Source organism: Adelges cooleyi, unplaced genomic scaffold (assembly GCF_023614345.1).
Source record: "Adelges cooleyi isolate 19-005CV unplaced genomic scaffold, UGA_ACOO_1.1 ACOO_flye_CR_arks_rails_tigmint_CR_PRNA_9, whole genome shotgun sequence".
In the NCBI taxonomy this organism is placed as follows: domain Eukaryota; kingdom Metazoa; phylum Arthropoda; class Insecta; order Hemiptera; family Adelgidae; genus Adelges; species Adelges cooleyi.
The window spans coordinates 7,219,553-7,243,102 of record NW_026096579.1 but is presented as its reverse complement, the minus strand read 5'-3'; the positions used below and the strand labels follow the sequence as shown (position 1 = coordinate 7,243,102).

Below are 23,550 nucleotides of genomic sequence, written 5' to 3'. Positions count from 1 at the left end.
TGCTGATAATCAGACTGTTATCATAAACGCGAAGAAGGCTCTCACTTTCAGTGTAAACCATTGATAATATAAATATGGGTAGGACATTCCCAATTGAGGCCACTATATTTTTGCGGTCCTGAACTGATACGAATTAAGGCAGTTTGTTTACAATACTGCATATTATCTTATTTAAATTCAATCTTATTTAAAATTCACATTGTTAAGCGATTGGTACTCTGTATGATGAAAAACATTTTTACCCCTTATCTTAAAAAATTTTTGTTTTTTTCAAGATACTATTACCTACGATTAATGATACCGTTTTCACTCATTCGAATAATTGTTTTTCCCAAGTAATTTTATTCGTGAAAATTTTTTATTGTTATCAAATACATAGTGTTTTAGAAAATTCCATGACATAAACAAATTGATCTAACATTATTTTTTCAATCCTAATATTTATTAAATGATTATCCAATCTTGTCTATCCATAACTACTTGCTTTATTAGGTAGTTTATTTGTTGGAATTTCCCCTCATACTTGATATGGTCTGTTTTTTAGAATTTTCTTGGTCTTACATGCTTCCTCGTCCGCCTATTCAGTTATTTTTTTTATCATAGTAATTTTTATACTACCGTTACCAATATACAGTCCCTCTGCCTAACCTAATCTATGTATAAAAGATTGTCTACTATTCCTAGCTTGAAAATGTCTATGTTCATTTTGGCAATGAGTATTGAACTTTGAACGCAGTATATGATATATCAGTAAACGTTTATCATTTCATAGTAGTATCTTTTATTATTTTTAATTTATTTTCCTCAGTAAATTTACATTACAATAGTATTTTATAGTGGGCAATCAACTTCTTCGTCGCCAGTTTTTGCATTATAAATTAAATACTTTATTTAATTGCTAAAAATCCTTTTTTTTATTTTACAAGTTTAATAAGATTTTCAAGTAGAACCGATGAAGATGTTTATATTTTGCAGTATTTATTCAAAAGATAATATCCGTTTAAATCAAGTATTAAAAATATTAATATAGCAATTGAATGCCAAGTAGAAGATTTTACTGGTTATAGCTTATAGGATTATTAAAAAAATATTTTAAAAAGCAGGCTGAAAATTACTATTCATAAATGAAAATCAGTATTATAAAATATGTTTTAATACACTTTCTTGGAAATGAGTCTTTCGATAACACTCAAGTAACATTATAATATACTTTTTCTAAACGTTTTTATCTAATGGTTTAGCTTTTTTTCATTCTTTAGCAAACATCCATTACTTTACAACACTTAATTTACATTCAACATAGAATTTTAAAATATTATTTTTATTGTATTGTTAAGTAAGTTTAACGTTTTAGCCGTATAATGTGTCTTATGCAATATAAATATAATATGGGAGGAAAAAACGAGCATTTAGAGTTTTTTGGACCTAAAAAAAAAAATTCTGACTTTTATGAGAAAATAACGTGAAGAATATCCCAAAGAAAATTGGAGCCATTTCAGCTATTTTTAGAAAGTAATAGTGTTTAGAAATTGAAATTTGAATAACGTGTCAAACTTGAGAGTTTTTTTTTTAAACTTTAAAAGAAATAGAATGACATTTTTCAATTCTCGGCCTAAAAAATTCCTTTTGAGAACAATTTCCGATGTAATATATCAACGTAGGTCTTGAAAAAGAAATATAATTGTAAAACGATTCAGTTCAATCTCAAATAACATTTTATTGAAATAAAACATCACAAACAACTCTGCACTGTAAATCACACACATTATATTAAAATGACGACACTGAACACGAGCATACTCTTAAAGTTTATTATGTTCAAAGTACACATTTATTTATTGCAGAACTGTAATAATTTTCTGGCACGCTTGTTGCTACAATACTTGTGAACAGTGAAGGGTCTAATCCAATGGGACTATATCAAAAAGGGCGGAGAATTTTTCTGATTTCGAATACAATTATAAATATGTACATATAAATTTATATATGAATTTTGTTAATGGAAATAAGAAAAACCAAAAATTTTTGCGTTGTCGTTTTCCCGACAGTGATAAGAAAGAGCTGTTTACGGATGTTGATAGGCAGCCATTTTGTGTACCAATTTCATGGAAAGTAAATGTGCTACGTTACTTTTTCATGATACATATATTAAAATGTTAGGTTAGCTAATGATATAACACCTTGATATATTTGATAAACCACAGAAGGTTAGGTCATATATATATATTATTATAAACTATATAGCCAAGTAGGTATACATGCCGTCAATAGAGATAATTGAAGTTACCATTTTCCGCCATCTTTGTGAGAATAAGAGCCTTATCACGTGTTTATAACAGTTACAATTTAAGTTGATAGCACAGAATCACAGATGTATTATTTTATACACACATAAATCCCACAAAAATGGCCGACGTCGCCTTCGATTCTTATCAATAGTTAGCAACTTAGTTTTTATAATCCATATATAAATATATGTGTGTGTGTTTGTCGCTGATTTCTTATCAGGACCAATTATCATCTGTCTCTTATCACTAATCCTTTATCAGCATCTCTAATCAGCTGTTTTTTACCACTGTTTTGAGAATACAGTTTCAGGAAAACGGTGAAACATAAATACATAAATACACGTTAACAGATAATTTTATATTCGACAAATTTTCTAATTAGATTATTTGAATAAGCAATGTGTTTGTATAATATTATATACTTGTGTACTTTTTGTTTTTAAATGTTTTTTTGTCATGATGTAATTTTATCATATTCTGTCATATAAGTAATTATTATTATTTTTTTTAATATGCTTGTCTCACGCTGGTTTTTTTTTTTGTTCCCCTTATCCCCTTAGGTACTTCCACCGAAGGACGTGTGTCGGTTTACTTGAACAGGTGCACCGGGTTTGACCATCAGTGCCGTGTCCGGTACATGTTAGTACTTGGCGATGGAGCAAAACGACTTGACTCCGGTGTGCTGGACGACGTATCCGACTCGGACGGCAAGAGCTACGGTTGGCACCCGAGATACAAGTTTTCCGAACTTGTCGTCAAAGTAAGTAACAAACAAAACAAGTATCGAACACTACCAATGGTGTGACTATTAGTTCAAGCACGTGGCAATTTTTATTAATTTAAACGTTATGGAGAGATTTTCTGCCCCCACCACACACACATACTAGCGTTGTTGATAGGATTTCTTGAAAAAAAAAAAAAATAATCAGTTACAGCTAAATTCTAAAAGATAATAAAACAATGGATTACCTAGACCAAAACACTATATAAAAACGGGGTCAGCGGTCCGGAATGGCCATGGGTGAAACACAGTTATTTTTCCATGGAATTATGTCTCTGTCTCTTTCTGGCAAAGGTGAAGGGTCTGCAGCATGCTGTAAGCCCGGAGACCGGAAAATATTTTATGTTGGTTTTAGTAAAAAATCTTGAGCCTATCTATTATTTTACTACCTATGCTAAATTCAAATTTCTCGTGTGACAACATTTTTTCAAGGTTTTGAAAATAACCCTGTATCATTTTTAGACGTATAGTACTTAGGAAATGTTATTTAACTATTTATGTTGTCACGATATTTGATATAATGTCAAAATATGATTGAAATAACATTAGGAAATTATAGAAAAATATTTTACAATTCATTATACATATAATCGCTGTGTGGAAATAATGATAAAAAACTTTTTTTCCAAAGCTATAGACATAATTTTTTACTTAAGATAGGCTAGTGATGAAAAATTCGAAAGTGTAAAACGAATTCTTAAAATAAAATAAAAATTACCTGTTAAAATAATATACCTACTTATTCATAGCTTGGATCACTGTATTAATTTCCACTAAAAGAATCTGAAAAACGCTATTTCTATACAAACACATATGTTTGCTTTTACAATCTACGTTTCTCTTCAAATAGTTGTTAGTGTTTTATTATTATAAAGTAGGTCAAATTTTTAATTGGTTAGGTTAGGTTAAAAATTGTACGGGAAAAAATCAAAAGTCATTTAATAATAAAAGAAATAACTTTTTACAATGATAATTTTTTTATAATAGATATGGAGTAGATTTTTTAAAAATATTTTCCATAGATTTGCATTGAAGTGTTTATTATTTTTTTTAATTATAAAATCAAATCGACTTTTACAAGCTCAAAGCATTACTGTGTTTGCATTTTTTACATGTAATTTAATTTTTAAGAAGTTTTGACATATATATTTTTTTTGTACATTTCCAGTTTACCATTAACTGATGTTAATCAGTTAATGAGTAAAAAAATAAGATTCTTAATACGAAAGATAGTTTTTAATTAAATAAGTTATAAGACATAATATATTTTTCTTTCTTTTTTTTTTTTTGTAACAATTTATATTCACCCGCCCACCGAATAGAACGCACATCCCTAACTTTTGTTTTCGTTATTATTATTATTTCATTTGGAATTCATTATATTATATGAAAAATGTATGAAGTGTTTATATTAAGTCCCGGAATGAACATGGTGGACATAAAAAAATATGACTCTTTTTGATTTCTTTTGTGTGAATTGAATTGTGACACGAAATGATTACTATTTATAATTCAAAACAATTTTGTTTCCAACATGTATTTGTTAATAAAATGTATTTCCCTCCCAATACAATATTGTTGACATTTTCACATCACAAATTAAGGCTTTTATCTTTTCCATAAAACTAATCTCGTACGTTGCATTAAATATAATATATAACAATATGTGTTCTTCTTCGACAAAATAGTGTTATATTTTTTCTTTGCTTCTTGGTCTAGTTTCATCATAGTGGTGTAACTTTTTTTATTGATTTTACTACTTGTTGTCTAGTCGTTAGGGACCCCGCAGGGATAAAAATTTATACAACGGACTCCTTCATCCTAATATGTACAAAAAACCTTCATAACTTTAATGGGTCATAACCGAAAAGAACGTGGATATTGTTACGGTTGAAAATGTGTTGTATAAATAATTATTTTATTATATTCTATTTTAATATTAATTAACAAATACAAATTGTTTTTCGTTCGGTATAAAAGGTTTTTTTTTGTATTATTCTAATGAAATTGTTTAAATACTAAATCTTATTCTATTATTTAAACTTTAAAATGCAATTTTCGGGATAGAAGTATAATTTAATTACTAGTAATTTTTTTCGAGTTAAACTATTCGGTATTTATTTTAAAAAAAGTGTCTTCCCTTGACTCTCAAAAAAAAAAAAACCATTTATGAAAAGTAAATTTTAAAATTTTAATTGATCGAAAAAAATTATTTAATTTGAAGATTACAAAACTAAAAGTAACTGCTTTGAACTTAACTGGAAATAGATATGTCAATTAGCTAATTGCACTAAAGAGTTGTAAAACATTTGATTAACTAATTATAAGCAAATAAAATAACGTAATAATTGAAATAATTAGATAATGTTTTTGCTTGAATAAGTTACAAGTAACGTTATTTCAATGAGAAATTATTTGACTAATTAAAATACAAAAAAATTTGTATTTTAATAACAACAACGTAATGATTAAACTTTGAACGGTGTAATTTTTAAAGTAGCAATTATATTATTCGAATCAATTACACGCGAAATTATAATAAAATAAACTCAACACACAATTGTATGAATTAATTTGCTTACATGAAACATACTGTACTAAATACACAATTACAAAATACCACAATATACATAAGTGATGAAATAACAATATTACCTATTAGATGAGCAAAGTTATGCTAATCTAAACTTATGTTAAGTTCAGCTGGAGAATAGTCAATAGTCGCAGAATCAAACACCAGATGGTGTATCTTAACATTATCATTAATTAGTAACAATATTAGTGGCTTATTATTCGACACATACATTACTTGCTCAAATTGACTTGCCTTTTCGTTTAGGGCACAATCAGAGTGCACCTGGAAATGGTATTGGCCAACACGCTGAGTGAAGTAATATCGAGCATCGTCGTATCAGGTGGCCATGGGATGTCATCTTCGTCTACTGGCAGTGTAGTGGCTTCTCCTACAAAGACCCAATGTTATGACAGAGATAAGCATGCTTGGTCCATCAGAAGCGACTGTCAATCGGAAACAGTCCGTTTGCACATGGTGTACAAAGACATACAAAACGTGCCAAGGAACCATCTCAGGTAATGCTCTTGCACTTGATATTATTGAGTTTAACAGGGTGTGCCACGAAGATCCAACAGGTCATCGTGACACACCACCCCGTGTAACATAATTAAACTTTATGCCATTACACTTGTGTTACCCCATATTATATATTACATAACGTTAAGTCAAAACAGCAGGGAGTTAAGTCGAACACGACGACATTTTGAAGCAATTGATACTCGGTGATTTATTATTGACCGCCTTTATTTTAAAACACATCCAACGATAAACAATATTCATTTGCACGATTAAGAGGACGTTATACCCTTTAAAAATAATTGTAAAAAAGGGGTTTACGGTAGAGCGTGTAGGTGAAAGCGAATTCGTCATAGAATAAAAATATTGGTACCGTTAAAAAGAAAAAAACTTTAACTAGGTTCTCTCGACAGTTTTTATGAAAAACTTAAATTTTACCATAAATACGAGCACTTAAACACTTTTTAAAAATTTCAGAATTAAAATATAAATTGTGAATGTTGGGTAAATAATATCAAAAAAGCCGACGAGAGAACCTAGATAAAGTTCTTATTATTTTAAATACGTAAAAAAAAAATTGTCTAAGATTGTTATTTAGTAGATAAAAGAGAATATGCGTAGCCAGTTTAGATGAAATTTTTTTTTTAAAATCGCTGTCAAGGATGCTGTGACATTTCGCACAAATAAATAAACTACCAAAAAAGAGTCAAGATTACTTAACTAATAATAAAACATCACAGTTTAGCCTTAAAATTACGATTTTACAAAAAATTGCCTATACTTAACTCCTTAATAGATAGGGGGTATAACGGCATCCTAACACACCTAACAGCTGTAAAACTTGGGTTAGGTTTTGGGTACTTGTTGACCAAGTTGAGTACAAAACTGATAAAATCGCTTAAGTCAAGCATAAACTTTGTCCACATTTGAAAAAAAATTGATTATTTCATTTCTTTTAAAAATATGGTTCTTTTTAATGTTTAGCAAAATTTACAAAATATTTACAATACCAATAGACATCAAAATTTGTATTGTGCTCAGTTTTTGCATCATCGAAGGTGCACAATTTTTTTATTTTTTGGTACTACAGATTTTAAACTCGTTGGCTTTTTAACTCGTTTGCTCGAAACGCTTTTTTTGTCATTATATTATATATTAGACAATAAAATAGTATAGACATACAAAAAAAAAACGATTTGGAGTCTTGTTTTTTTTTTAATACAACAAAAATACAAGAAGTTTCGTCGTAAAAAAATTATTAATATTATATTGATGCGATAACTTCTTATCGTTACTGGTAAATTTACCACGAACAATGGTTTTAAAGTAGCTAAAGAATATACAGTTATTTCATATTTTTTAGCTTTAACAACAATAAACTATTTTTTGTTTGATTTATTATTTGATTTATATATATATATATATATATATTATATTTTTTTTTTGGATCTAGAAATAAAGTTTTAACGATTGAAACGATATGAAGCGATTGCAAGTACATTATAATTCATTTTTGAATAAAGTTATTCCAAGGGTAATACTGTAGGAAGTGTATGAGATTAGAGCTTGTATGCAATAGTGAAGTAAACGAAAGGACTAAAACCAGTATGACCACATAAGAGAAATGAAAAGTATTCATTATGTTGATCGGTTGGTAGTCCACATGGTAAAATAAGTTTTTATCCATAATCTTAAAGTATTACTGGTACAAGATACTGTTACCCTTGATATATTAAACGGTATTTTCTTTTCTTCCAACATGGTAGACTGTGACTTTAGTCCTTTTGTTTGCGTCACAAAGCCACCACCCGGTTGCAGGTATTCAATAACCTATTGTGCGGCGATGCGGGGGACATGATGAATATTTAAACGAGCTGTACCTACATCTTAACTTTGGGTTAAAAGAGGTAAACAAGAAAAAGGCATTTATGGAGGTTCGAAATTAATGAATCATACGGTGAAGTGTTGTGGTGAAACAGGTAGATACAGGTAGGTGTTGACACTGGCGTTGTGGAAAATCAATACGACTTTGTGTCAGAAAGGTCAATAACGAAACCATAGCGGGATTAGCTTTTGCAAAGAAGATGTATGGAGCTGAACAAAGCGTAAAAAGATGTGTAAGAAAAGTAAAATAGACCAGAGTTAAGAATAGAGCAAAAAATAAACGAGGGGATTTTATTTGGCCACGCTGAAAAGTGAATAGCGAAAAGAGGAAATAAGTACAAACAGGAAATTATTAATGGAGACGTGTAAATAATATTTTTGGTGTATATTTTTAGTAGCATTTATTTTACTAAAGAAACGTACCGGTACATCTTAAAATAGTGCCACGAGTATTCCAAGTCAAATGATTAATTGAGTGTTCTTAAAAGAAAAGAACATTTTAATCTTTATCTCGAAACAAAAAAAATTGTATTATAATAGTTAAAACCATCCGTTGGTGTAATGTATAACGAATATAATACTAAACAATTAACGATTTTGCGAGGAAAACCAACACAGTTGGGACAGAACACAGTGTTTTTAACTATTATAAGAACTGAAAAAGACATAAAACCTTTTAACAAACCGATTATATTTTATAAGTATATTAACTTATCGGTTATAAAGAATAAGATTCATGCATCAATGAACAGCATAATATTTAGTACTATTTTTAAATTTACAAACGATAAACCATAACGAAGGTAGTGAATAAAAAAGTATTTACCATGCATTTTGTAATCTTGTAAGTAAACATAAAACATGTTTGTGAATAAATCTTAAAGATATGATTAATGCAAAACACTCTGGGGATCGCCTAAACGGAGAAAATATATTCAACAGAGAAAACCCATAATATAATAATATTCTCCTTATTTATTTTTACTCGGTCGGAAAACCGAGTTCTAATACTAAAACATGGATACAATAATTTAATTCTGGTTTCTAAACGGTTTTACAACAGCGTTCTCTGAAATAAAATATATAATAAATGTAAAAAACAAATAGTTTTTACTCGAGCAAAGGATATTTGACAATTTTCACTGAAAATGAATTCTATATTTTTTATCAAACAAATAAATGTAATGAATATTATTTTTTTGAATTAGTTTTACTTATATTTTGTTGTCGAGTAGAAAATTATATTGGAAATAACCAAACGGTTTTGTAGACTTAAGTGCTGTTTTTAATCTCACTTAAATTATCGTACTTTGTCTGCAGTCTGTCAGTCGACTTGCCAAAACGTTTTGATAGTGCCATTCCGTGTTTTTATGGGTATTATATGCAAAAGTACTAGCGATAGCAAATCAGGAATTTGTTTACCGACTAGTTCCCACGGGATTTTGCCGGCAGCGAGCCACTGAATCTGTTTTGACATTTTCCACCAGTGCTACAATAGCACCTAGGGTGACAAAGGAAAACAAGTATAATTTTACTTGATTTATTAAACGAAGCGGTAATTTTGATTCCGGTTATAAGCAACGTAATAAGTTTAATATTATTGTCGGTTATCGATGTCCACTAACTATCCGTCCGGCCATTCGAGATATCCATAAAAAACAAACCTGTTCCAATAATATTATTTCAAAATAAAAAATACCTAATAACCATAGTCTTAACTTGTCTTATATTTCGTACGAAGGTCAAGTGAAATGGTCATAATAATCCAGAGATTTCCTTTTTTAATCGGTAAATAAAATTATGTTGCAAAAAAAGACTATTCGTTTTGTTAATAAATATGTATTTAAAATAACTTATTATTTGTTGTTTAATTGAAAATTATCCCGAGATGAACGGTGGTGACTACGATTTATAAAACTAAGTACATGTATCAGTGATATTTTTATTGATTTTGATATGTTAGTTAATTAAATGCAAAAATGTCTAAAAAAGACAAAATCTAATAAATTTTAAAAAAAAAAACAATACTGTCAAAATTTAAGAATTTCTATAATAATATTACCAGAATGCTGTTTGATAATTATTTTTAGGCGGTATTTATTTTAAACATTTCTGAGCGCAGAATTTTAAAAATATTAATAAAGTTGGGTTTTATAGGTAGATTTATAAATCACAAAATACATGCTTTTAAGAGATAAAAAATAATTTTGTGAGTTTTTAGCCGCGTTTCTGCCGCAACAAGCTGATTAAATATTGTTTACGCTTTAGCTTTGTTGTAAAATATATTTAGGTTGGTTTTTTATATACTGTGTTTTTCTAAAGTTTATTAATTACTCGGGGACCTATGAAAAAATAATCGTGCTCTGTGCATTAATGTTGTTACTTTAATAATTTAGAGCTTGAATTATTTTACAATATACCTTTCAGCTGTCAGCAAACTGAAATTGAATTAAATTTAATCACAGCGATATTATATGACTAATGAGTGTGATTTAGAACCGTTGTTAATATTATTATTGTCATGGTGGATCTATCTTTTATAGTTGTTATGTACAGTGGCTTTGATCCGTTGGTAATATTATTATAATGCAACGCTTGAAACCATAGAGAAAGCCACATGTTTTAAAGGTAGCATAATTTTGTCATTTCCACTATATTGGATAATGTGGATTTGCATATTATTATGCTAGATACAATATTGTCATTGTTATTATATAATGATAACCGTTGTCACCGTGATAATATATATATATATATATATATATATATACTATTAAGCATACACAAATGACGCGTCGATTATAATATTTAAATAACACAAAAACTTAATTAAATCTCATATAAACAGCGTAGATCATTATAACGATAGATTTAAAAGATTTAAAAAAATTATCTAGCTAAAATTTTTAATATCACTTGTGTACGAGTAATATGAATATTATTAAATCCGTGTACAAGCAATTGAAAAAAAAAGCACACTCTTAACCAATTAATTAGACTTATTTGTAATCTTTTAAAACTAAAAACAAACAAACTGAAAAATAATTGAACTGAACTTCATTGGAAATTGCAAGGAGTACATTATATAAAAGATATTTAAACAAAAACACAAATATATAGTAATAGTTTAAACAAATCAAAGAAATTAGTATTAGATGCATGTATATGAACTATTTTCGATTAACAAAATTTTCACATTTTGTATTTAATTATTAAATAAAAAACTATTGTTTTTCTGCTATACAAATTATTTTTATTAGGTAAATAAAGTGATTTATCTTAGATAACGTGATGGATAATTAATATATTATCTAGAGAAATGTATCTGTATCAGTCTCACATCTACAGCTCAAGAGTTAGGTATGTGCCATCATGCTGTAACTGTAAGCTGTTTTTAGTACGGATACAAATTATTAACAATAACTGAAATAGTCTATAATTTACTTTGCTTGTACGACCAGTTCATCAAAACGTTATTCGTGTTTAATTAGTGCGATCATTTACAATTCACAGCACAAAATAACTATTAAAAAATGTTTAAATATCGAATTCATTTGTATCACAAACAGTGCAACGTTTTTAATTAAAAATTATCAAAAATGTTCAATATCGAATCGGTTTCTTCAAATCTCAACACACAGCCTGACAAAAGAACAACAATATCAATTTTAACAACTTATATACCATTTTTGCCTACTCGATTATATTATTGATATATTAAGCGTTCATTTTTTCTGATCACATATTTATTAATTTTTTGTATTATCATTTCTATTCACCTAATCGTACCTAATTTTAAACTTTAACCAAAGTGTATAATTATAAATGATATTTAATAATATTATTATAAACGTATATTATTGTAATTTATTACTTGTTGCACAAAAGTGAAACCGAAAACGTCGAAATACTAAAATATTTATTAACGTCGAGTAAAACATAATGAAATATTTGAAAGTATATAATGATTTATTTTTTTTTTTCCAAACTATTTAGCTACTTTTATAGCTGATTTCCCGTGCGATTACGGTGGAAATGTGCGGGTGAGTAAAAAAAAAAATTACCCGCTCTTTGCAATAAAAAAGTTCAACGTGTGCCGTTGATTTAATGGTTAGTCATAAATATTTAAAGACTGTTGCAGCTTGCTAATAAACTAATAGCCTATAATGTGATCTAATTGCTAGTAGTATTAGTTTAAAATTACGTTGAAGACTATACTTGGGCTACAAGTGAAACTTTGAGATAAACTTTATAATATTTGCAACAACGTATTGTGTAATTATATATTAAAAACGAATGTAAGTTTTCAACGAAAACGCGATAAACAATATGGAAAGAAAAGTACACATTTGTGGAGATAAAATTTAAAGTGAAAATAAAATTATTGTACCTTGTTACGACGGCCGTAGTAAGTTCAGGAATGATGTATGGAACTGCCGAGTGTTGTGAATTGAACGTGTGAGAGATAGAAAGGAAAATGAAAGTAACCGAAATGAGAATGTTAAGATAAATGTGTTGGCTGTGAAATGATTAGATTGGATAAATTCAGCGACGAATGTGCAGAGTGTCCCTGGGGGATTTACTTAACGCAATATCTCGAGTGAAGTTTTTAAAATTTACTTGTTCAATACACAACGGGTTATAATTTAAGTGTATAACAGCTGTACTGTATGGTTCTTGAACACAATTTAAACTGTATTTTTTTATTGGTTAATATTTAAAATTTAAAAAAATAATCTCATCATTTTTTATGTTCATGATTTCCCTCGCCTAAATATTTACGGGCTTGTACTCAAGTCTCGAAAAGTATTGGTTCAAAACTTCCAGAAAATGTATATTCTTTAAAAATATGCTATTTCGAAGTATGTAAAATATAAATATTGTGTGCTTGTTTTAAATCACTCATAAAAACAATGAAAAATATTAAAAACTGTGACCACGTTGTGCGTGAAAAATGTTTAACATGAATGGAAACATTTAAACATTGTGTTTACCTAAAAAGTAAAAGATAATGCAATGAGTAAATTTTCGTGAGACATTATCTCGTAAAAAAGGTCGGGATTAAAAATAAATGCAACTTTTCTAATGTGTGTAAAGTTGTTTGTAAAGTTGGGTTTTTGAGATCAAAAATCTAAAAAATAATTATTATATTTTATGGCACTGAAAATAAGCGTTTGGGTTTTAAAAAATACTCTTTTGACTTATAACAATCTAAGCCTTCGCATGATTATTTGTTAAGACCACTAATTGATTTTCCATTATTTTCCGAAAACGGTTTTTTCTTTATTATGAACTCGAGAAATTTATAGTTTTATTATTTTTCTGAAAAGAACATCGATGCAATTATTATTACATGGCAACAAATCTGGAAATTAATTTTAATTAATCGAAATACAAGCTTAAACAATTGTTGTACAAAAACTAAAAAAATACATTTTTATATGAAAAAAGATACAAAAGTGCAAGAAAATATTTTAAAATTTAAAAGTTGTTCAATCTGGTAAAAAAAAATGTATTTGTGTACAATAATTGTTTTTCAAGCAGCTCATTATTTGCAAATGATTATTTTTGTCTGCCCAGGTTTGCTTGAGAATTTCACACTTACTTTACCTACAATGTAATACCATTTTTAAACATTGCATCAATTTCTGTTTTTTTTGGCGAATTCTCTGTTATTTTTAAATCATAACTCTGTCGCTTTTCTGAGGGAACATCTCGACGCTTGTGGACATATTTTATTTATATTTTTGAGTCTGTCAAAGATTCAGATCGTCGACTTTTCTCTGAAACTACCATATCAATACTTAAACAATGCCGTGAACGTTGAATTTTTTTTTATAATAATATTATTCGGTTTGAATTTATGCTGAAAATGTCAACAAAGCTGGTGTCTTGCTGCACTGCTCATTTCAATTCCACATTATAAATACTCAACTTAAATACAAAAAGCTAAATTCATTGCCTTAAACAACACCTGTTTGTGCATACACAATACGGTATTCTTTGGCTTTGTATTAAATATTATAAATATTATGTGTAACGCGAGAAATGAGAAATGACATCGCCGTCTTGGCAATGCTGTGAAATGTCTTTGTTTGTCTCAGCCAAACCGGGTTTTGTATAAACTTTTGACTTGGCCTGTTTGGATTATACCTAAATTAGCTCTATAGAAAGGTAATTTTTAATATTAGAATAATTAACATAATCTTATCCGCCAACTTATTCAAATGCGATTCAACCGTTTTCCGCGCTGGCTGGACAGACTTCTTCCAATATAAGGCCTCAATACATTTAAAATGAATATAATATTTTTATGTGGAATTCTTAAGCATGGAACTCAACGTGTACTAATAGTTGTTTCTGTAGACACCTGAAAAATGTACCATGGCCATAATAAATCTATTTTAGAGAACTGAATAAAAAAAAAACTGCCACTTGGTATAAACCTTGCGATTAACGCAGGCGTCCGGTATTTTACTTCTTACATATTTTCTTAAATAACTGATTAGAGGTGCTTTTTCAGGAGGAGGTAATCAAAATAATGTCCCTCGTTTCAAGCCTATATTCCGGGCATTTCGGTTCATCCTCAACACCGACCGGTTATGGTGAAAAATTAACATTAAACCTGACAGGGTAAACATACGGTAGAGCAGGTGGTATAGCGGTAGAGCATGAAAAATAACGACTTAAACAAAAATATATACTTATATAAATTATTTTTTTTTTTAATCCGAGCTGAAAAACGGAATTAATTTTCTCTAGTGTGTTTTGTTCTGTCGAGTGTGCTCGGAACCGTTTCTTTTAATCTACAGTGAAGCGATTTGGGCCCTCGTTAAAACTAAGCTCTTGGGCGCTTTGGCAAAATCCATTTCAAAACTGAAAATACACAAATGACAATAATAATTTACAAATGTAAATGTAAATCTTACAACGAGCCGTTTTCTTCGAGTTTAATGTCTGTCGTTTTGTTTTCCACGTGGGCTGCATCGTTAACGTTATCCAAACACATACCCAATTTGGGCGACGATTAGCAGTCGCCATTTGCAGTAAAATAAAAAACATGTACAATCTCAGTAATAGGCTTTTTTTTAAAAATATTATTATGCCCTCCTTTGCCAGCGTTGAGAATAATACCACAACGTTACTATCATTTTTTATCTAGATAATAAAGTATAAAATAATCTTTATCTTAATCAGATTATTAATTTGTTTTTATCAAAAACCTTCCTTCTTTAATACAACTTTTGAAAAAAATAATAAAGCCTGAAAACCGAATATAATTGAACTCGTGTACAACAATTAAAAAATTGTTAATGTTCATAAGACAAGCGTGCGCAGCTATAACTACTTAATTCTGGAGAGAGGCTCACGTTGAGTGGCTTGCAAATAGTATACAACGCTTATTTTGTACAATAGAACACGAAACGAGGAAAAATTAATTATTTACAATGTGTTGAATTCATTTCTATCTCGATAAAAAAGAAAATAATAAAATCACAAGTGTATTATAGTTTACTTGCTCAAATATTATGTAAATATAATATGATTTTCAACTATAAATAAATTATTATCGAATTGAATTATTCTTATCTTCTTATTATTCATATAAAATTACAATAGCCCTTTAATATCAAACTCATACTTATTCAAAAACCTATACAAGTGGGATCGGTGGTCATCCATACTTCAAGTTTCCAGAGTTTTCCAATCCATCACTATGTATACACCACAAGTCTCTGATGTTTTATTTGGAAACGCTGCTCATTTTATTATTTTGCCGTACCTAACCTAACCTTTAAATCTTAACGCTTTAAAATCTTAAAACCCAACACCCAGCTGGACCGTCTCTAATCCATTATATCTATTTTGATCTCTAATCTAGTATCTCTAATTTATTATCTCTATTTTTATCTCTAATATCTTATCACTAAATAATTATCTCTAATCTTATATACATACTTGGAAACGATTACCAGTCCAATAACATATCCATGTTAATATTGAGCTTTCTCTCAAGCCACAGATGACAAATCTATAAACCAAAAATGACTTGTATTCTCCAAAAGTATATTAAAGTATACTATGTGGGTTGTAACATGTTTCTGATAAATTAAACTTACTTACATTGCGAATAAAAAAAAACCACCAAGACTATCATAAAATCTTATTTGATATTTATGAATACTAAAATAGTTTACAAACTGCATAGAAGGGCTTTTCTTATTAGCCGCTACCGCCATAAAGAGTAACAACAAAAAAGTTTATCGACCCTCTTGGGCTGATGTTCAAGAACGGAAACACTTTTTATTTAAGATTTTCTTTTACTAAATTAAATCAAGGTACGTCTTGAACAAGCCTTTATAATTTACCGGATTTTACAAATACCCAAACAACATTTTATACTTTTACCACCAGAAATTGTCTTTTCAAAAAAAAAGTTAAATATCGTTTGTTAATTAATTTAAAAACTTCTGAAAAAGTCACACTACCTATTATTTAAGTATATATTTAGTAAATTGTTATTTTTACCTATTATGTTCGAAAAACCTAATCATACCATCTAATGATATATTTTATCATTATTTAAAATGTTTTGTTTGGTAAGATTTAAGTTTTCATAAAAAGTCAGAAACTTTACATCTGATATGTTTTAACATGTTTTATGTAAACATAATATTGTCACTAAATTTATTAGTAGTGAATATGACCTATGTTTTGCCAATTTGATATAATTTTTGTTCATTAACTATATTTATAAATTTAATTAAACAAATTCGCGAATTATTAAAAAATGTAGCAATACCATTCCATAAAACAAAATGATTTAAATATGTAGGTATGTGTTCATTAATAAATAATAAATTCACGTATCATTTATATTTTGTACAATAATGATTAACACAAATAGTTATTGCATTTTTTTTATTTTTTATGCTTTAAAAATGTCGTTTGAATATATTACAAAACCATATTATTATTTGAATTAATTACAATTGATTTTTAATTAATAAATTGTTTATTCGAATCATTTAATTTTTCCAATCATAAAGCGCTCAACTCTGTCCGGAACTCTTCTTGGGAAAGTGCATTTTCTTAGAAACCGAATCGATAATTTCTGCAAATTTGTACAATTATTTTAATCTAAATTAAATTCTTTTAATACAACACAAGTTATTCCGACTACAGCTGTTATTTATTGAATGGGACTTGAAGCATTGTGTGTAGACAGCAAGGTGTTGATAAAACATTACTGTTGGCGTATAATAGTGGAAAAGTTTTATATAAAGGAAACGCCGGAGTGTTAATGGTATATATTATTTATCTACCGACATTCTCGACGCCAATAAGTTAGCAGCACAAAACGCATCAGGTGGTATCAATTTTGCACTGTCAAGTGTTTTATTATTTACACAAAACATACGCGTATGGTACCGCGTTCAATTGTACAGCACGAGGAAAATGTTAGTTAATTTCATTCAACGCTAGTGTAATAAAATAAATAAACGGAATAAAGTATTGTACGATATAAACGTTTGAAGACCGTACGGTATGATTTATCGAATCAAAATGATTAAATCCATGAGAAATAGTAGTTTGCGTCAAGTCCGACTTGAACGTAAAATGTTAGGTACTATTCTTCGAAAAAAATATCCCAGCAAGTGTCTTACTTTACACAATAAATAAATAATTTGGAGTAAGTGAATAAAAACCAGAAAACACCAGGCAAAACCGACATGAAAATCACATGTTTTTAACCGTTATCTCTGTTTATAACAATTAAAAGTTAAGCTGATAGCACAGATATATATATCTATTTATAATTCTAAATAATTGTATATAATTTATTATATATATAATTTTATACACACATAAATCCCACAAAAATGGCCGACGTCGACTTCGATTCTTATCACTAGTTAGCAATCTAGTTTATATAATCTATACACATATATGTGTGTATGTCGCTGATTTCTTATCAGGACCAATTATCATCTGTCTCTTATCACTAATCCTTTATCAGCATCTCTAATCAGCTGTTTTTTACCACTGTTTTGAGAATACAGTTTCAAGGAAACGGTAAAACATAAATAGGTACACGTTAACAGATAATTTTATATTTGACAAATTTTCTAATTAGATTATTCGAATGAGCAATGTGTTTGTATAATATTAAATATTTGTGTACTTTTTGTTTTTAAATGTTTTTTTGTCATGATAAAATTACTTTTATTTCTGTTGCAGTTTTGTCGAATTATTATTCGACGTAGCGAGGATATGAATAAAAACGTTTTTTTATTATTTATTTGTATTGTTAATCAAATAACACTACAATATTATTATTATTTTTTTTTAAATAAAGTAATAAAAACATATTTTGTTTTCGAATTAATCACAAATAAAATCGAATAAACCAACAACGAAAAATCTGTGTATTTAAAAATGTACTAAAATAATATTGTTAAGCAATGCAACATTAAATATATTGCTATTTAATGGTTATTAAAATATTATATTATACATTCAACTGAACACCGAACTTTGTGTTATGTAGTTGACTGAAATTTGTATTTTATTCTTTAGATATGTCTGTTGGACTGCGTACCTGTTGCGCTATCACGGCAAAACAGGACACGTGGAACCGGTACCTTTGCCAGGAGCACCTTTTAGCCACTACTATGCGACAGACGCCACCGACGAGGGGATCATCATGGAGACCGACATAAACGTGAAAGAGGTGAGGCTAGAGTAAAAATTAAAAAACCCCAAGTATTACATTTTGAAAACGACCGTTAACACCGTGTAGGCGATTTATCATTTTCCGCTCATTACCGCCGTACAATACACACAATGACGGTGGTGCCGCATTAAGTCGGGGTCTTAAAACAAACGGGTTGGTCAACTATTATTATGTCCGACGGTTGACAGTGCACACGTTTTGGAAACGAGTTTAAGTGTTAGTTTTTAGGACGCACTGCTGAACTGCTCTTCTAGAAATAACGCGAGAGGAGAGAGGTTAATTTGACATAAGTTTTACTGCTTGCAAATGCTCGGATAAACATATTTTGTCAGTCGTTTACATTTGGAAAACAAACATTTTATCTTTATATTTTAATATTGAAATACTTTGTCGGTTTCGAAATAAAATAAGTTTGTAAATAGGTGTAGGTACTACTATTTTTTTTGTATTAATTACAAATAATAAAAATTCAATTGAATAATACAAATTCTAATATTCTGTAAAACGATTACAAGCATACATACGATTGTAAATATATATCTCTTTCAATAAATAGTTAACTATTTGTTTTTTTCTCTTGATGATATATTTATCAAAATTAATCGTGCAAACAACCGTTGTCACTTTATTATTCTATTATCGACGGTCATCGGTGACATTAATAGCTAAACTTGAATTATATATATAATTTACTTGCATCAGTCAATAACCATAACAATAATATATTGAAACAAATGTAGATTTTATTAGTTATTAAACATTCTTATCGTTTATTGTTTATTAAACGGACTAAAGTATAACAGCTGTGATTTGGTGTAAGGTATGCTTTGATGTAAGTTTTTTGTTTTCTGGTGTGTGTAATTTTGTATAAAAATATTTTTTAAACGTTCAACTATTGACTACCGTAAAGCCATTTAGGATTTTTTACATGTACAATAATATATAGTGACCATTCAGTGCTGTGAATGTACCTGTTGCGCTACCTCTTTTTTTATTGTCCTTTTCCTTATATATATTTATATATATATATTTTTTTTTTTTTACATTCTTTCCGCTTCTTTCTCGTCCCTTTTTTTCTACTATGTATAATTTGTACCTTACCTATACACGCTCTTTCTGCTATCCGTCTTTTGCTATTTTTTTTCCCAACTACCCTACTGACATGTTTTCCCGTGTCCATTTATCACAAGAAATTCGGTGAATATCGATTATGTATATATAACACGGTTGTATGATGGTGATTTATATGAAAACCGTTTAACTCTTAAACCGATCCCTTGAAATCATGATCTTTTTCGAAACAAATTTGTCTACTCAGTTTTTTTTTTAAATATAACGATTTAATATTAAAATGTACATCTCAAACTAAATAGTATGAAAATATAGATGAGACATACCAATTTGAATTATATTTGTTTGGCCGTAAACAGTTTAACTGAAAACATTGAACAGCTGAAAAAGTACTGCATTTAAAAAATATGATTTTTGGGGTTTGTGTTGTATAACATACAGAATGTGTACTTAAGACACATGTTATTGTTGTAGTAGGTAATGTTGTTTACCCAATAATACTAAATAAATTGAATAAAATAATGTAAATTAAAATTGGTTAAATTTTATTCATTTGTTTTCAAGAAAACAATAGAAAATAAAAACATTATCATTTCACATTAGAGTTCTAATAGTTTGCACAATTTTTTTTTGTTGTACACTACCAATTAGAGTTTAATGCAAAATAGTAAAAAAGAAACGGTTCAAAAACAATAATTGCATATTTACCATATTTTGGTGAACGATAATTCAAAAAATTGGTGCAAAAGACACAAGAAAGTGGTTAACGTTATTTTTATTTGTTTTTAATACAATAGAACTTATACACCAGTAAATGGACTTTTAGATCAGCCACGCTTTGTTTGTAAGGGTATTTATTGGCGTACGCGGTTTTGGGTTGGTATTTCGACTCTAAATTGCATTTATATTCTGATCAGTATTGTATACAATACACATTTCTATATTATTATAATAAATTAAAGGTGTCCAAATGCGTTAAATATGATAATAAAATAATCAATCCAACAAAATTTATTAAATTTGTACACATATAACATATTATTATACTACTATTATTGGGTACTGTAGAATTTGCATATTATGATAATGTAATATGTTAATTTTCCCATTGACAATTACTGGACTGTCGTGTTTGTTTTGTACCATAAAATCGAACCGTCGGTTAAATTAGTTGTTTTTTAGAGGGGGAGGGGTGTTTTGTAAAACTACTTTAGCCGATGTTAAAGGTTAATACATTTAATTGGCGGTGTAGAAAATCGATAACATCAACAATACGGTCCTAATGAATCAAACGAGTTCAAAACATGTGCGAATTTATAGGAAGTGTGTTCGAATCAAAAAAAAAAAAAACTATCACGCAACGTTATTAGCGATACCAAATGGAAACACATTGAATATAATTAACAAAAAAAAAAAAACAACATTTGAAGTTAAAATTAGGGCGTGGCACGATTCGTCGATTACGTTTAAGTACCTATATATTATATATATTTTCACAACAAGGTGGACTTGAATTAACACAATCACAACCATATTTAGATTATATTTTCGTTAGTAAAATTAACAACATACTTAAACGGAGCTAATCCACAGTGGTAAATGTAGTCACCGAAACCATGTCATTTAGATAAGTTTTGCAAATGACATCTATAATATTTTGTCTAGCTACAATGAAATTATGTAGTTTTATAACTATTCAAATCTGGACGAATAACGTTCATAACGTCAAGTGCTTAAACAATTACATTTGAACATTTTAAATTTAGATATAGACTTATTTATTGTACAGGTACACTTTTTTGTATATTATCAGTGCACAAAATTTACCATTCACATAACATTATTATAATTTGTAATCGGAGACATTGCTAAAAAGGAGAATTAGGAGAATATATCTTAATCCTTTGTTTTTTAATATCCTTAATGAATTATTCTATTTGTTGTCAACCAGTTGAATTAGTTGACCGAAAATTAAGTCCGTTTTTATGAGTGAATAATTGAAGCGGAAACTTTATAAATTATAAAAATACATTTGCTAGAAGTTGTTGTATCACATAATTTAAAAAAATAATGCCATACGATAGAAATACTTGTTGTACTTGCATATTGGAACAGATTGAATATAATTAATGGTAACAAAATATAAATTAACTAATGAAAAAGAAAAATAAGCAAAATGTGAATTTAATATTTTCAACCGATTGTGTGAATATATGTGTTATCTTCAAATAGTCTAAATTACTGAAATAGCATAATGAAAAAAAATTTGCAATAATTTATAGACTATTTATTGTACTTGTTAAACACATCCACTGTCTGGGTGTATACTTTATATATATATATATATTATACAGATGCCATAGAAACTGCATGTTAATCCGCGGTTCGGTGTCAGGGTGTATAATTTACAGTTCTGCGAGCGTCGTCAAGATGTAAATCTGTTGCACATTAAGTCCGGAGGATTTTCGGTTAGGCCACAACGACCGCATGTGCATGCGCAGTAACAAATCATGAATAAATTATAACCGAACCGAATGGATTTTTTCCCACATGTACGTCATACATAGGTACATACATATTTTAAGTTTTTCACTTAGACACCGCAAAAGGTGTCATTCGCAGCTGTCGCACCGCAACGATTGAAAATCTATAATAGTTTTAAACACATGCCCCTCCCCTCTTTTTCCTCGTTTAAAATAGTTTTTTTTTTTTTTTTACAGCAAACACATTTTCTTTTGTGCAAAACGTTTATCAATTCATCTAGATAATACAATAATTGTTCGAACAAAAGCTGTTACTGGAATAATTTAAAATTTAATTGTTTACGAATAAGAACTGTGGACAACAGTATGCCAACAGGTTTGGGGAAACAATAATATTTTTCAAATTATTCATATCTTCAGAGAAAACGAGTGTCCTACAACAGTTTGATCAATTAGCTTACCAATCAACTTGAGTGCATGTATAGTGTCCCAGACAGGACCGCCTGCGAAAAAACCTCACCTAGGTTTTTTTCTAACCCACTCCGGCCAACCGTAAAGCCACTGCTGCGCTATCGACCGACACCGGTGGCCCTTCGGTAAGTTTATCGTGCCTACAGTGTGGACACCGAAGCAGCAGGTAAGTCTGCGTCCTGTGGGAGCGCTCGTTCGGCCGTTGTGCACATCAAACCGCGTTAACCCGTCGTGTTTAATCATTTGCCGTTTTCTATATTTTAACGAGAATCACCGTCAAAACCCTGGGGACGGCCCCCCCCCCCGCATTTTCGTCTCACACAACAAATCGTGTACCATTTACACAACGAACCTAGGGTGTACTTACAATCTATATACATACGTACATACGCATAAATTCCAATCCGTAAAGCAACACCACCGCGATAACTTTTGCAGTCCGTTTGGTTGGCTTTCGAATAACCCATCTAGGTTGCGAGAGTGGGGAGGGGGGCGTTTATATCAACTTACAGCTGTCAACCGAAATTGAAATTCGATTCCTGTCCTACGCCATAGCAGTGTTATATATTACTGTATACAGTAATATTGGCGTTTCACTCTTAGGCGGATACCCGGCAAATCCCTTTGTTGCGTGTAGGATCTTTATTCGGTTCGATGTGCGCTCTAGAAGGTATTGTTTTTATTCATTTCTGTGCCTGCACCCTCATTGACAGTCTTACCGATTTCCTGTATAGGTTTAAGAG

At 29.3% G+C, this 23,550-nt stretch overlaps 1 protein-coding gene across 1 annotated transcript in view; it reads left to right on the top strand.

The window, feature by feature from the left end:
• Positions 1-23,550, top strand: part of LOC126846747 (uncharacterized) — a 64,402-nt gene that overhangs the window by 29,348 nt on the left and 11,504 nt on the right. The window contains exons 4-6 of the mRNA XM_050586533.1: positions 2,849-3,048; positions 5,909-6,159; positions 18,626-18,779. Of these exons, the coding sequence (XP_050442490.1) occupies positions 2,849-3,048; positions 5,909-6,159; positions 18,626-18,779 (605 nt within the window). The remainder of the gene's footprint in view (positions 1-2,848; positions 3,049-5,908; positions 6,160-18,625; positions 18,780-23,550) is intronic.